The 13760-nt window shown below is 46.8% G+C and overlaps 1 protein-coding gene across 1 annotated transcript in view; it reads left to right on the plus strand.

The window, feature by feature from the left end:
- The first annotated feature begins 10818 nt into the window (after window positions 1-10818).
- Window positions 10819-13760, plus strand: part of LOC116942274 (complement C3) — a 181401-nt gene continuing 178459 nt past the window's right edge. The window contains exons 1-2 of the mRNA XM_032953975.2: window positions 10819-10970; window positions 11769-11952. Coding sequence (XP_032809866.2) covers window positions 10900-10970; window positions 11769-11952 — 255 coding nt within the window. The 5' untranslated portion in view covers window positions 10819-10899. The remainder of the gene's footprint in view (window positions 10971-11768; window positions 11953-13760) is intronic.

Raw genomic sequence — 13760 nt, forward strand, 5'->3', positions numbered from 1 at the left:
ACGTCCTCCACCCCACCGACATCCGCTTCCTCGGGCCCGCAGGCGAGTCGCGATGCATCAGACACCCAGCCGCAATTGTCACATCATGCACCCCCCTTGTTGAGAGCGTCAGGTTTGCACACCGTCAATCCTCATCATGTTACTTCAACGTTGAGCGGGTGGCCGCGGAGCGCGGGGCAGTGGAACGCGTTGGCGCACCGTGTCGTGGCGGCGGTGGGGTCGTGCGCGATAGTTGAGTATGTTCAGGTTGATAGAGCTGAGGGTGCTGATCGACACAGGAGCGTCAGCTACTATGATTATTTGAAAGTTATTGCCACCGAGGTCCTGTTTTCTTAGACCGGTCGCTTGTGCGTGTGTCGCCGTGAATGGCAGGAGTTTGGGTATTATAGGCCAAATACTGGCAAAAGTCCGCATTGGGGACATTGAGTTGACAGGGCCGGTGTTAGTTTCTAGGACTTTGGCTGTATCCTATCTTTTGGGCACCGATTTTCTCGGGAGGATGCCCTTCAAGATTTTAGCTTATCAGGGTTGTATTGAGTTGCCATTGGGACGGCGGTTGGCCTTTCTGAGGTCTCCAACCTGGTTAGAAAGGGCCAACGCCACGGTTCAGGCCCTGGCAAAGGAAACTGTTACAGTTCCTCCAGGTGCTCAGATGTTGGTGCCCTTGCAGTTGGGAAAGCAACTTTATTTGACGGATACCGTTGAAGGGGTTGTTTTAACCCCTTCGAAGAATGTGATTCTGGGTCTCGCATTGGTTGGGGCCCAAACTATATTAAGAGGTTACCAGGAGCCCTTTTTGTAAATGCTGAATGTCGGGCTGGGAGCTGCGGTGGTCCAAGTGGGTACAGTTTTGGCCCACGCAAAGTTCGCGCTCTGTGAGGAGGCCTGCGAGGGGGCTGGAGAGGTCATTGCCGTGGTGGTGTGGGGAGCCAAGTCGGATGGGGCTTGGATGGATGCGTTGTGCGGGGAAAATTCTAAATTGTCTGGGGAACAGCGGGGCAAGTTGCGTACCCCGCTGCTCCAATTTGGCAGAATTCATACAGGCTCAGTCCTAAGGAGGAGGACCACGTTCGCCAGGCAGTTGATGAATTGTTAGCCGTGGACATTACCTCCCCTTTCACCAGTCCATGGGGGGCTCCCATTGTTTTGGTTAAAAGACAGGATGGGAGTCTGCGTTTTTGCGTCGGCTTCCGTAAATTTAATAAAGTTTCTGTGGCGGACACGTACCCGCTCCCCCGCATGGACACCTTGTCGGGTGCGCGTTTTTTCTTGACCCTCGACTTGTTGTCGATGGTCAATTTAACTGCCTCCCGATGGGTCTTCACTCTGCTCTGGCCAAGTTTCAGTGCCTCATGGAGTTGGTCTTGGAAGGTCTTCAATGGGAGTCGTGCCTCATTTACTTGGACGGCATAATTGTGTTCGGGCACACGTTTCAGGAGCACCTGCAGTGGTTGCAGTCAGTGCTCATCAGGGTGTGGGCGGCCAATCTTAAATTCAAACCACAGAAGTGCCATCTTTTGCAAACGTCAGTGTGGTATTTGGGCCACATTGTTAGCGAGTCTGGGATAGCCATGGATCCCGACAAAACTGAGTGCATGCGCACATGGCCAACCCCCACATGGGTGAGTAAAGTCTGCAGTTTTGTCGGGTTCGCGTCGTATTATCACCGGTTCATTCCCAAGTTCACAACGATCGCTAAGCCACTCCATGCGCTCACCGCCAAGGGCCAGAGATTTTGGTGGGGGAAGAGGAAGAGGCCGGGTTTGTCGAGCTGCACGATGACCTCGCCAATGTGCCTCCCCTTGGATACCCTGATTTCTCTCTGCCCTTTTGGTTGGATACGGACACCCGCGACACCGGAATCGGCGCTGTACTGTCCCAGGTTGTGAAGGGTGCAGAGAGGGTTGTGGCCTATGGGAGCTGTGTGCTGTCCCCCGCAGAGCACCGTTATTGCGTAATGCGCTGAGAGTTGTTGGCCATAGTGCACTTTGTGCAACAGTATAGGCCGTACTTTTACGGACAGATCTTTATCATGTGCATGCGGGTTGACCAGCCTTCCGGCCAACTTTCCCTATTGTTATACATTTTGCAGGACTACTCCTTCACGGTCACCTACAGGAAGGGCGTTTGTCACTGCAACACGAATGCGCTGTCCCAGTTACCACCGAGGGACCAGTGCACATGTCTAGTGGGTGCCGGCCGATGTAAACCATCGGCTGCGGAATTGCCGTGTGCTGTTGTCGCGTCCATTGATGTTCCACCACCCGCGACAACTGCTCCATGTGACAACACAATTGGTCTCACGCACGTTGGATGGGGACGCCTCCAGGTAGAGGATACCTCCTTGTTAAAGTTGCGGCGTCACATTGGAACGAGGGTTAGTAAAAATGTGCCAGTGGGAATGTCCCTTATAACCCTCCATGATGGGCTGTTGATGAGGTGGGAAGAGAAGCTGCAACGTTATTGCATTGTGGTGCCAACTGCTCTGCGGGGTAAAATTACACGGGCTGGGGGCGGAGCCAGGCCACGCTGACAGTATAAGAGGGGCCCCTGTAGGGGACCTCAAGGCTGTCGTATGGAGTGGGATCCCCATCGTGCTGTTGAAGTCTTCACCATTCTTCTTGTCATTCTTCACCATTTTTCTCGTCATCTTCACCATCCTTCTTGTCGTCATCTCCGTCTTCACCATCTCGGGGCATCGCCAGTCAGGCAGCCTATCAACTGTCCTGCCTGAGCAATGTCGCTGACCATAGATGTACTTATTATAAAAGTGCTAACACCGATGGCGCGTGTTAATAAAGAAGTGCCTCCAACTCTTAGTGCCTCCGAGTTAGTCACTACACATGTACCACGATTGAGGAGATGGGCGGATCAGAGGCAATATCCAACCCAACCTGGAATCCTAAAATCTGAAGAGGTAGAACATCATGTAACAGTCCTCTGTGACAGGTTACAGCAGGATTGTAGGAGATAAGTACCTGGTTTATAAAAATGACATTCCAGGTGAGGAAAGTATGTGCATCTTAATGTATGAGACTGCACAATGTTGTCCCCTAGATAAGATTATTGGATATTCAATACCTTAATGAGAAGGTAAAAGCTCTCTGTGTGGAACACCCACTGTTTGAGGTGGTGATTGGTAATGTCCAAGGGGCAAGAGATCCACAGACACCAGACTCCACCTGGCATGGTCAACAGGTAGTGAAGAGAGTAACACCTCCTAGAGAATTTTCTCAAGGAGTGGTTACACGAGGACAAACAAAGAGGGATAAGACAGGGACCAAACCCTCGAAGGTTCCCACAGGTGAAGATGCAGAGATCACATCGGAAATATGGATGCAATTTCAGAGGGAGGATCCCAGTCTAACTGATCTCTGGAGGAATGCCAAGGAAGGCAAGGTATGGAATTTTGGTCTAAGAACCACTGCGATAATGATTATTGACTGGGGATTGTTACACAGAAAATTGCACAATCCCAATGTAGAGTATGTCGAACGTTCTGACAATGGATGGTCCTGCATAAATTGTGCGACCAAGTGTTGTCTTTAGCACATTATTCCATAATGTCTAAAGTGCCGCTGAGTCAGATGCCACTAATTAGCACATATTTTCAGAGGGTCACTGTTGATTTGGTGGGGCCCTTATCAATGTATGTGAAGGGGTATGATATATCCTAACCACCGTGGACTATGCAACACAATATTTGGAGGCATATCCTTTTCCTATTGACAGCGTGGAAGTAGCACAAGCCCTGGTCGATTTTTTTGTCGGGTTAGTGTACCCAATGATATATTGAGTGATAGAGGAATGCAGTTCATGGCTGAAGTAATGTCAGAGGTTTGACAACTTTTGTCTGTTAAACAATTGCATACCACCCCATACAACCCCACTAAAGACTATGCTGAGACTAATGGCAAGTGAAGAACCATGCAGCTGGGACAGATATCTGCCTGCGCTTCTTTGTGTATAGATCATCACCACAGGAGAGTTTAGGATTTTCACCCATTGATCAAGGCCTGACAGTAACACTTAGTAACTACGGTTCTCAGTCAGGACAGCTGGTAGACTGCCTGGCTGGCGACGCCGAGATGGTGAAGATGGAGATGACGGTGAAGACTCCAGCAGCACGACGGGATCCCACTCCCCCTCCCGGGGCCCCTCTTATACTGTCAGCATGGCCTAGCGCCGCCTCTGGCCACGCCCCCTTCTGGAACCTTCTAGCGATTTCTTGATGTGATCCTTCTGTAACATTTCCCCTAGATCCCTCTCTGGTCTATCACGTGGCTTGCTGTCAGTCAGGGCTGCTGTGAGCTGCAGCTCCCCTTCCGTGCCAGCAGCCAGCACTATGCTGATACGTGACCGATTCTATGTCACTACACGAGGTTCACTGTCCAACCTCAAAAAGCTGTAAACCAAAGAGTGCACGGAGACACATAGAGAGACACACAAGCAGAGAGAGAAACAGACACAGAGACACAGAGAAACAACGACTCTGTAACGGGGCATTATATAGAGGGGGCGGGGGTTGGGGCAGAGAAATTAGCATGTCAATGAGAGCAGCCGGAGGAGAGAAATTGGACCTTGACAATCCTGGTCTCTGTGTCTGTTTGTTTTTCTCTCTCTCAAATTTAGCAATCTTTGGAAGAACGTAATCAACCAGGTAAAGTGTTAACTGTTATGTTAGCCGACTCTCTGTGTTGCATTGTATTACATTTCTAAGTTTACTAGGTTTGTTTTCCCATTCAATCATAGCTGATGATGGTTCCTTGTGTTACTGAAAGAACCAAATAGCCTAAACTAATTGTTGATGTTTCCATCCTACCTGCCATTGTCAGCAGTTATTTCCGACTTTCTGAGTTACATTACCAATTTACATTACCAAGTTAAATGTCTCTATATTAATGGGCTAAATGTCTTACTAACAAAGCCAACGTTGCCCTTTCCCTCGATGTGGTGATGGCTCTCGTATTTTTAGCAGACAATCATTAGACCTCCTTTGCCAGTACTAAAATATAATAATAGGGGTTTTCCCCTTTTTTCTGGCAAAAAAAACTGCCAGAAAAAAGGGGAAAAGCCCTTTTATTATATTTTGGTACTGGCAAAGGAGGTCTAATGATGTAGATGTTTTCCCCGAGCCCTCTCTGGTGTGGACCAATCAGTTTCAAGGACGATGTGAGCACTGCTGTGTGCAAGCTCTGTATGAGCGCTGCTGTGTGCAAGCTCTGTGTGAGTGCTGCTGAATGCGGAGCCTAGAGTGCAGAGCTACCGATAGCGGGAGCTGCCGTGTGTGGAGCCTCAAGTGCGGAGCTGCTGAGAACGAGAGCTGCTGTCTGTGTGCGGAGCTGTGAGTGCGGAGCTGCTGAGAGAAAAAGCTGCCGCAGGCAGGTTAGCGAGGTGTAAAGTAGATAGGGAAAGTTAGTTAACAAAAGTGACCATATAGACAGAGATAGGAGTGCCTACAACTGGTGCAAGAATAGAGTAATAAAGTATAAGCAAGTGACCTGTTACAACGTGTCCGACTGAGTGATTTTTCGGGACACTACACTATCATACACTTTTCTATTTCTATTCCAAATTTGAGTAATTTGTAATGCATTTTTGTCAGAATTCAAATAGTTTGTCCAATACCAATTAATAGTGTATGTGTAATGGTTCGACAGAGGCGCACACACTCGTATGGAGGCAACACTATTTAACACAACTGCAATACAACTGTAACACACACTATATATGTAAGGTGGTGACCACCGTCCTAATCTCGCTAACACTCGAACACTCAGGTACTACTCAACATGGCCAAGCCAGGAGGGCTTCTGCTTGGCCACGACGACTTGAGGCTTCTGTCTTCAGTCTTCATGAGGCGTCTTTATCCCGGACATGAACATCCCCGCTCTATGTGCGGAGCCCGCTTATATGCGCCTCGGCGTGGCCAGCCACACCCAGGCCACGCCCATCTTCTCGAACGCTCGAGAAGGCTCTGCTCCCCGACCACGTGACCCCCAAGGCCCCCTGGGGCCCATGGCCCCCACCTTGATCTTGTCACGTGTCCAGTTAGGTTCACTCAGTGCCACGGCCTGACACGACCCCCGTGGCACTCGTCAACAGCCTCCACACTGCCCGACCCGGCAGTGACGTCATTCGTACCGACCCGACATAGCAGTGACATCATGCGAACAGACCCGACATAGCAGTGACGTCATGTGTGTACAGACCCAACACGGTAGTGACGTCATATGCCACTACATATGTATTGTTTTGCTATAGGAGGAAACCCATGCAGAACAGGAAGAGAACATTTAAACTCTGCACAGCAAGGGGCCAGAGTGGGGAATTGAACGGAGGCACAAGTGTTACCACTGCACCACCCTGCTGCCCTATCTAAAAATAATGTAAATATACATATTTGTGATTTATTTTATACCTACGTGACTTTACCGAAAGAACCAGAGTATGGATTCCTGCAGTCACGAAAGCTTCAAATCAAGATATACATATTTATTTGGAAAAGCTAGGTTAAAAAAATGTTTTTTTTACCAAACATGTATCTCAGTGAATACTGCAATGGCTACTACATTGACGTGAATAGTCACTGGCAGTTGTTTGAACAGCGTGTTTGCTTCATGTCTCAGAATCTCACTACTCCCCCTGCGTGTTTTTTGGTCTGTGTCAGAAGTGAAGTTGCACAACATTTACCGTAAAAGTCAGAAAAACCCCAACAACAACTTCAAATAAAATAATTTAGATATATTATTTTAATTTTAAAAAATTGGTGATGCTGCATTGACAGTGGTGCATGAGCACAATTAATCCAAAAGCTCACATTGTAAATGACACTGCCTTAAAAGAAAATATATAGGCAACATTTTTGGCAATGGCTTCCTTCATCGGGGCATTGCCCAAAACACCTTATTGACAGACGTCCACAATGTGTTAATATTCTTCAACGCACTTATCTTTCAATGGGATATTCTTACTGTTAATTATTTTACGTATTTTTCTTCAAATAAAAACTTTTACAAAGGTTTTCATTGAAATGTATGCCTAGTTTGCTTTATGATATTGATTTATTTGGTTGAGTCATATTGTTTTTTTACAACCTGTCAGGTTTCATATGCTGTTTCACAGAAATAATTTTGAGATTAGTTTTATATGAACTTTATTTTGTTGTCCTTCCCCCGCTCCTCCAATTATCCATGTTGGCTACATACGGTGGGAAAGAAGTTCAACATACGTGCAAATATTAACTTATTTTGATGTGGTACCAAGCAGCACTTAGTTTATAGCTATCTGCTATCTTGAGATTTTTTTATTTTTCTCGATTTAAATTGCTTCTGTGATTACCTTTTGCCAGGAGAAATTAGTTTTTCATAGGACATAAATTTAATCAAAGTCCATTGTGTTGACACGGGTACTATGCCACAGGAGATGCATGCGTCTGTGAATATTTGATGCATCTCAGCTGTTTTTTTATGCACACACATTTATGCCGGTCTGGCCAACACAGTGAAGGACATTGTTGCATTGACCCGCAGTTCACAACCTACAAACACCCGAATTATGAACATCAGCAGTTACAAAGTCGAACTTGTGTGAAAGTGAGTGCGTGTAAGTGTGTGCGTGTGTTCATGTGTGTGCGTGCCCTCGTGTGTGTGTAGAGCAGAATTGCCGTGATGTGCTACCAACCCGGCAACTCGAGTTAGATTCCCGCTCACTACCAACACCAGTGACGGTTTATCCGAATGGGTTCTAGGCCTCCCCTAGGTGAACTCAGCCTCAAATGAATACCTGGTGTGGTGTGTAAACATAGCCACTGGGGAGTAAAAAGTGGCCGGGGGTGGTGCTGCCCACTCACCCCCTCGTTTGCCTTGCTGGCCTTCAAAGGCGCTGTTCATTAACGGCCCCGATAATCTGTTAAGGCTATATGGGGGATTGTTGTTCGGTGTGTATGTGTGCAATCGTGGTGACTCATTGTGCCCCTTCCAACAAGCAAGCCAGCAACAGGACACAAGGTAAGTGAACATAAAACAGATTTTTGTAATCCCGTCATTTAATTTGTAGTATTATTTACTATACAGTATTTATTATAGTAGCACATGCAAACGTACGAAAACACAATTTATAATACTCACGATATGTGCATTTAAATATGTAGTGACCGACTCGGAGATACTAAGAGTTGGAGGCACTCTGTTTATTAACACGGCCTAACAGTTACACTTTTATAACTTGAACTACGGTTCCCAGTCAGGACAGTTGGTAGACTGCCTGACTGGCGGCGACACCGAGATGGTGAAGACGAAAACTCCAGCAGCACGACAGGATCCCACTCCACACGACGACAGCCCCGAGGTCCCCTACAGGGTCCCCTCTTATACTGTCAGCGTGGCCTGGCGTCTTCATCCCGGTCATGCCCGATTTCTGGAACCTACTAGCGGGTTTTCGATGTTCCCCTTTCGTGACCATTCCCTTATATCCCTCTCTGGTCTATCACCTGGCCTGCTATCGGTCAGGGCTGCTGTAAGCTGCAGATCCCCTTCCCCTCCAGCAGCCAGCGCTATGCTGCTACATGACCGATTCTATGTCACTACAAATACAGTTTAAGAGACCCTTGAATCTCGCAGATTTATCATTCTTGGTTTTGACTTATCGTGGGCAACCTTTTTGTATCGGAATGTATCTTTCACCGGGGTTGACCAGTTGATGGTTGGTTAGAGTGCAGTAGACCCTTTATTATGCGCCAGAGAGCACGGGGTTCGCGAGCCAACTCATTGACATGCAGAGCATAGGACGATCTATGAGACTCACGAATGAGTAGGTTCACAGACCTGCAGATGGCTCTGTTATTGAGGCGGACAGTGTTGAAACCAGTTTCTTCCAAAGACGCTTCAGCCTCCTCTAGGTCTGCTTTGCTGTGATCGTCTCCAGTGACAGCCAATTACTGCGTGTTTCCCCATTCTCTTTGTGCTTGCTCGGATGGACACGAGTTCATCAATAACAGCAGTGACGTTATTTTCTCATTGAGCTGCAAATTTATAGACCGCCAATGCATAATTTAGACACGCCGATGATGACTGAATCTTCTGATGTAAAACACCGTGGTCCAGTCATTTCCATTCTTTGTATGATACCGTGATGGGTGGGAGAATAATCGGTAATACCACATTTCACGTCATGACGCTGTGATCTGAAATATCCACTTTTATAACGTCGGTCACAGTTACAGCATTGGTGGATGGGAAGATGTGATCCAGTATATTTCGCGAGCAACATGTTCTGCCACTGACTTTCTGGGTTAAACTGTGACTGTCGATAATCTTGGCAAGATTACTGTTGATTTTAGCACAAGAACCAGTCGATCTTGGACAGTTTAGGTCACCACAGATCACGTAGTGAGAGCCAAGTGACCCACAGTTTAGCAGACTGGAAAGTTCGCAAAATAATTCTGACAGTGGTGAAGATGGTGGTCGATACATGAGAGCGAGCATAATCCCCCTGCATGCTGATAATTATTTTCACTCGAAATTTTTCACGGTGAATCAGTGCGAACCCACCACCATGCGGGCTGTCATTGCCAGGCTATTCTCAATGGTGCAGATATAAAATAGGGTATGCGTTAGGTGCAGCCTCATGCTTAATTACGTTCGGTGAGTCATACCTATGTTTCCGGAACGGTCAATATATTGAGTGAATAATCATTAATCAGATCCTGGATCAGCACCATCTTGTCGATGATGGAGCGTGCATTGATCAATCCAAAGTTGAGGAGCCCTGTTTCAGGGTTTGGCAGGATACCCACAATTAGCAGCAGTATGGCGATGAAGGCACTCTTCCATGACCGTGTGGAGGTAGAGTGGAAGAAGTACTGACCAGATCTGCACCACACCCAGGTGCGAGGCATTACAACAAGTGATGAAGACGGTTGGATAGGGGTCAGCATTTCCACAGCAGATCGCAGCACAATGAGTGTGGAACTCGAGTAGGTTGAACCGGAAAGTCGGCCAATGAGCACTCCATTCTGCAGGTTGGACGCTGACAAAGCCTCGGCGTTGAGTTGGAGAACTTAGGAGTGTCGGCTCAATGGCATGGCAATTGGAGGGTTGTGTGACATCAGATATGCAGATCGTGGTGAGACTGGAGAAAGGTAGTATAGCAGTTAGCACATTGTGCTACGAACCTGGTAACCCGAGTACGATTCCAGCTCACGGCCAAAGTCGGTAACGAATATCTGAACTTGCCTTGGGCCTCCTCTAGATTGACTCAGCATAAAAAATAGTACCTGGTGTGGTGTGCAAAACATCGCCAATAGGTAGACAAAGGCGGCCGGGCATGGTGCTGTCCACCCACCCGATCTGGCCTTAATAGGTGCTCCCTAACAGCACTTGCCCCAACAGTCTGTTAAGGCTATAGGGGGGATCTTTGTATTCAGTGAGACTGCGTCTCAGAGTTGGAGTTTGCAGAATTCGGTCACTGCTGGTTTGATCATTAGCTTCCTTGCGAGGGGGCGGGGGGGCGGGGGTACCATTCTGAAGTGCGATGTGAACATCGATCCATTGCCCCCCAATGATGATCAGTTAATATTGGCACATTTATCATTTAATTTCATGTGTATCCAGTGTTACTGCTTACATTGTATACGTACGTTTTTAGTTGTAATAGAAATTAGCAATGGAAGCCACAATTTACTGGTATTGCTCAATGCATTTCCCGAAAACAAACCTTGCATTCCCAAGCGATAAGGCTGGAGCTTTGTTGATTTTTTTTCCAATGATTCACTCATGCAAACAGGTTGGACGCTGACAAATCATGTACACAAACGCCCACACATGAGTGCATTCTTGCGTGGCATATATATGTGGAGCATTACTACACACGCACACGCGTAGACTTCAATTCCAAACCATGGCTGCCCACGCACTGGGTTTACTGCTGTTGCTGATGTCTGTGGGAACAAGTGTGACCCAAGACCCTATGTAAGTAATACTGCACGTGTGCAATGTGTTATATTAAGCACGAGATAGGTGATATGGCCCAGCAATGTCGAATTAAGCCCCTATCATAGATGTTCCTGGTTCGAATTGGGCAGACCAACCTGATTAATATTGCAGTGTGAAATAATCTTAAGAAATATGCACTGTCGGCTTCACTCACATTGGACGTTAATATTCCATTGACATTACAGTATTTGAAGTGAGCCGGCCACTGTGCTGTCATTATGGTGTCAATTTGCCAAATTCGAAAAATGTCACGAAAAATTACACAATTAGCGTTTCGCATTAAGAAAAGATCATCGCCTCCTACTCGCAGACTAAAGCCCGATTACAGGCCAAGAGCAGAGTCATCGTGTGCACTTAGGCGCACTTTTGAATGTTTGAGATGTTATGCAAGTCACTTCTTGTTTGTAAAACGCTGAGACGCCCCAGCATTTTATTAAAACAAATGATTACCATTTATAATCCACCTGATCTAAAAGATCCAGATTCTAGTAGGCTAGGAACCTGAGCTAACGACATATTTTAGGTAGAGACACTACATACATACACATATACAATATACACACTGTAATACACAACTCTTATAAAGCGTTTGGAATTTGAGCCAACGTATTTTTACGTTTATCCAATATACCCTTAGTGAGTCTCATAATTGTGGAGAGAAAAACCGGAGGACCTGGAAAAAAATCCACACGACCACGTGGAGAACATGCACACTCCAAATATATAATGGATATGGATGATGTTGTTGCTTTCCCTTCACGTATTTGCATCCAGGGTTATCCTCTCAGTCCCGAGTGTGATTCTCATTGGGAGCGACGTCAATGTGCTTGTGGACGCACGCGGCCTCACTGAAGACGTGAGAGTGGTGGTCAGGGCGGAAGAGTTCTTGACTAAAAAGCAGCTCGCCACCCAAACAATCACTCTGACTCAGCTGGACCCAGCCATCGCCACCCTGAAGGTAAAGCAATTGCTTTCAAAGCAACAATAATAGTCAATGGCATAAAACCCAAACTCAGGATCATATTGTATACCACTGCAGACTGCGCTCCGTCAAAAGTAAAACTACACTCACTCTCCTGAAGCCCTCTCATGAGTAGCAGGCTTCGACACTGGCATTTAACTCCTAAACACATTGCCAAGCGCAACAGAATATAATAGTTTACCAATAAAAAATGTCAAAAACATGTGTGAATCATGTTTAAGAAACACGGGCAGAACACATAAAGCAATAACACAAACGAACAGTAGCATAATCTAGCTAGCCAATCCCCAACATGAATAACAGGTTGAAAAACAGGCTTCTTAACAAACTAATCTATTTTTTTTAGTACACTAAAGGTGTAAAGCATGTAGCTCCTCAACATAGTGCCATACACAATAAGAGAACAGTCATTATTTATCCAGGAGAGCCACATTGAGAATCTTCTTCAAGATTATGTTACATTGAGATGTTTAGCCAACACCCATTGCAGTGTGTGTTAAGCTATGGCACGAAACTGGAGGACCGAGAGGAAACCCATGCAGAACATGGCGATAAGCTACTCCATATAGAACAGCGCTCGTGTCTGTAATCGAACCCAAGGAGAGGGGCGTGCGGGAGCAATGGCCAATTGGTGGGGGTGCACGGGGAGGGGTGGGGGCATGGGGACCGTACAGGTTTGGGGTGAAGGGGTCAATGTGTCTTTTATGAGGGGTAGTTGATGCCATGGAACACTTCACACCCTCCACTCTCCGTTAGTGGTGGGGCAGTTGTGAAGAAGTTCCCTTACCTGGGCAGTGTGTTCATGACCAGTTCGGGTTTATTTTCATCGGCTGCGTAATTCTGCTGTGTGGAAGCTACCTGGCCTATTGCTTCACACAAAGCTCCGACTCTTGTCGAACAAAGTTATGCCCTCCCTTTTCTATGCTTGGGAACCGTGGACCCCTTTGAAGGGACATCTGCACAGGTTTGAAACAAACAGGGTGGCCTGCCTACGATCCATCCTGGGTTTAACCAGGCTGGATCAGTGTGAGGACCTCGTTTAAATGTGGACAGTCTCTTGGTGAGCTCCTCAATTGGTTGGGTCATGTAGCCCGCATGACCAGCAACATTTACAAAGCAGCTTTTTTTTCGCTGGAAAGAGGACGCTAAATGGGCGCAGTACACGCTGGACAATAGATGGTTTGATGGGTGAGTGAGCAAGTGAGCGGATGGTCAAGCCAGATAACCGCATTAGGGGTTACGGAGTGTGTCGCTGTGATGTCTCCTCCATATTTGGTTTTTGGGCAATTGCATCTTTATGTTTTATGGTCTGTTGTGGATGACCACAGTTGCCAACTGGAAAGTTTTTTACTATTTGTACATGAGGTATCTGCATCTGCCATGGTTTGTGCGGATGTGGTTTAGGGTGGGCCATGATTTTCTGCGTTTGGTCTTTCATAAGGTATTTGCGAGTTATTTTGAAACTCCATTCAGCTCTCAAGCTTCATCGGGGTTGAACTCGCATTGTTGATGGTTAAGCGCATGGGTCCAAAAGGGCTTTTGTGACTTCAAACAATGACAAGGGACGTTATTAAGGTCCTGAAAAATGGGAAGGCGACCGTTTTTCTTGATTCTCAGAACTTCCCGGAGAGTTGCAGTGTTGCGGTGGATGGGTGGGGGAGAGATTTGTTACAATATGGGCAGCCAAGGTGTTGGGGTTGACTTGAATAACTTCAAACATTAGTCCATAATACCAGGTTTTGTGGGTTAGATAGCGTAAATATATAATTTTGTCATTAAACCCA

Source organism: Petromyzon marinus, chromosome 14, assembly GCF_048934315.1.
Source record: "Petromyzon marinus isolate PM22_M1 ecotype Great Lakes invasive population chromosome 14, UKy_Petmar_22M1.pri1.0, whole genome shotgun sequence".
Classification (NCBI taxonomy): domain Eukaryota; kingdom Metazoa; phylum Chordata; class Hyperoartia; order Petromyzontiformes; family Petromyzontidae; genus Petromyzon; species Petromyzon marinus.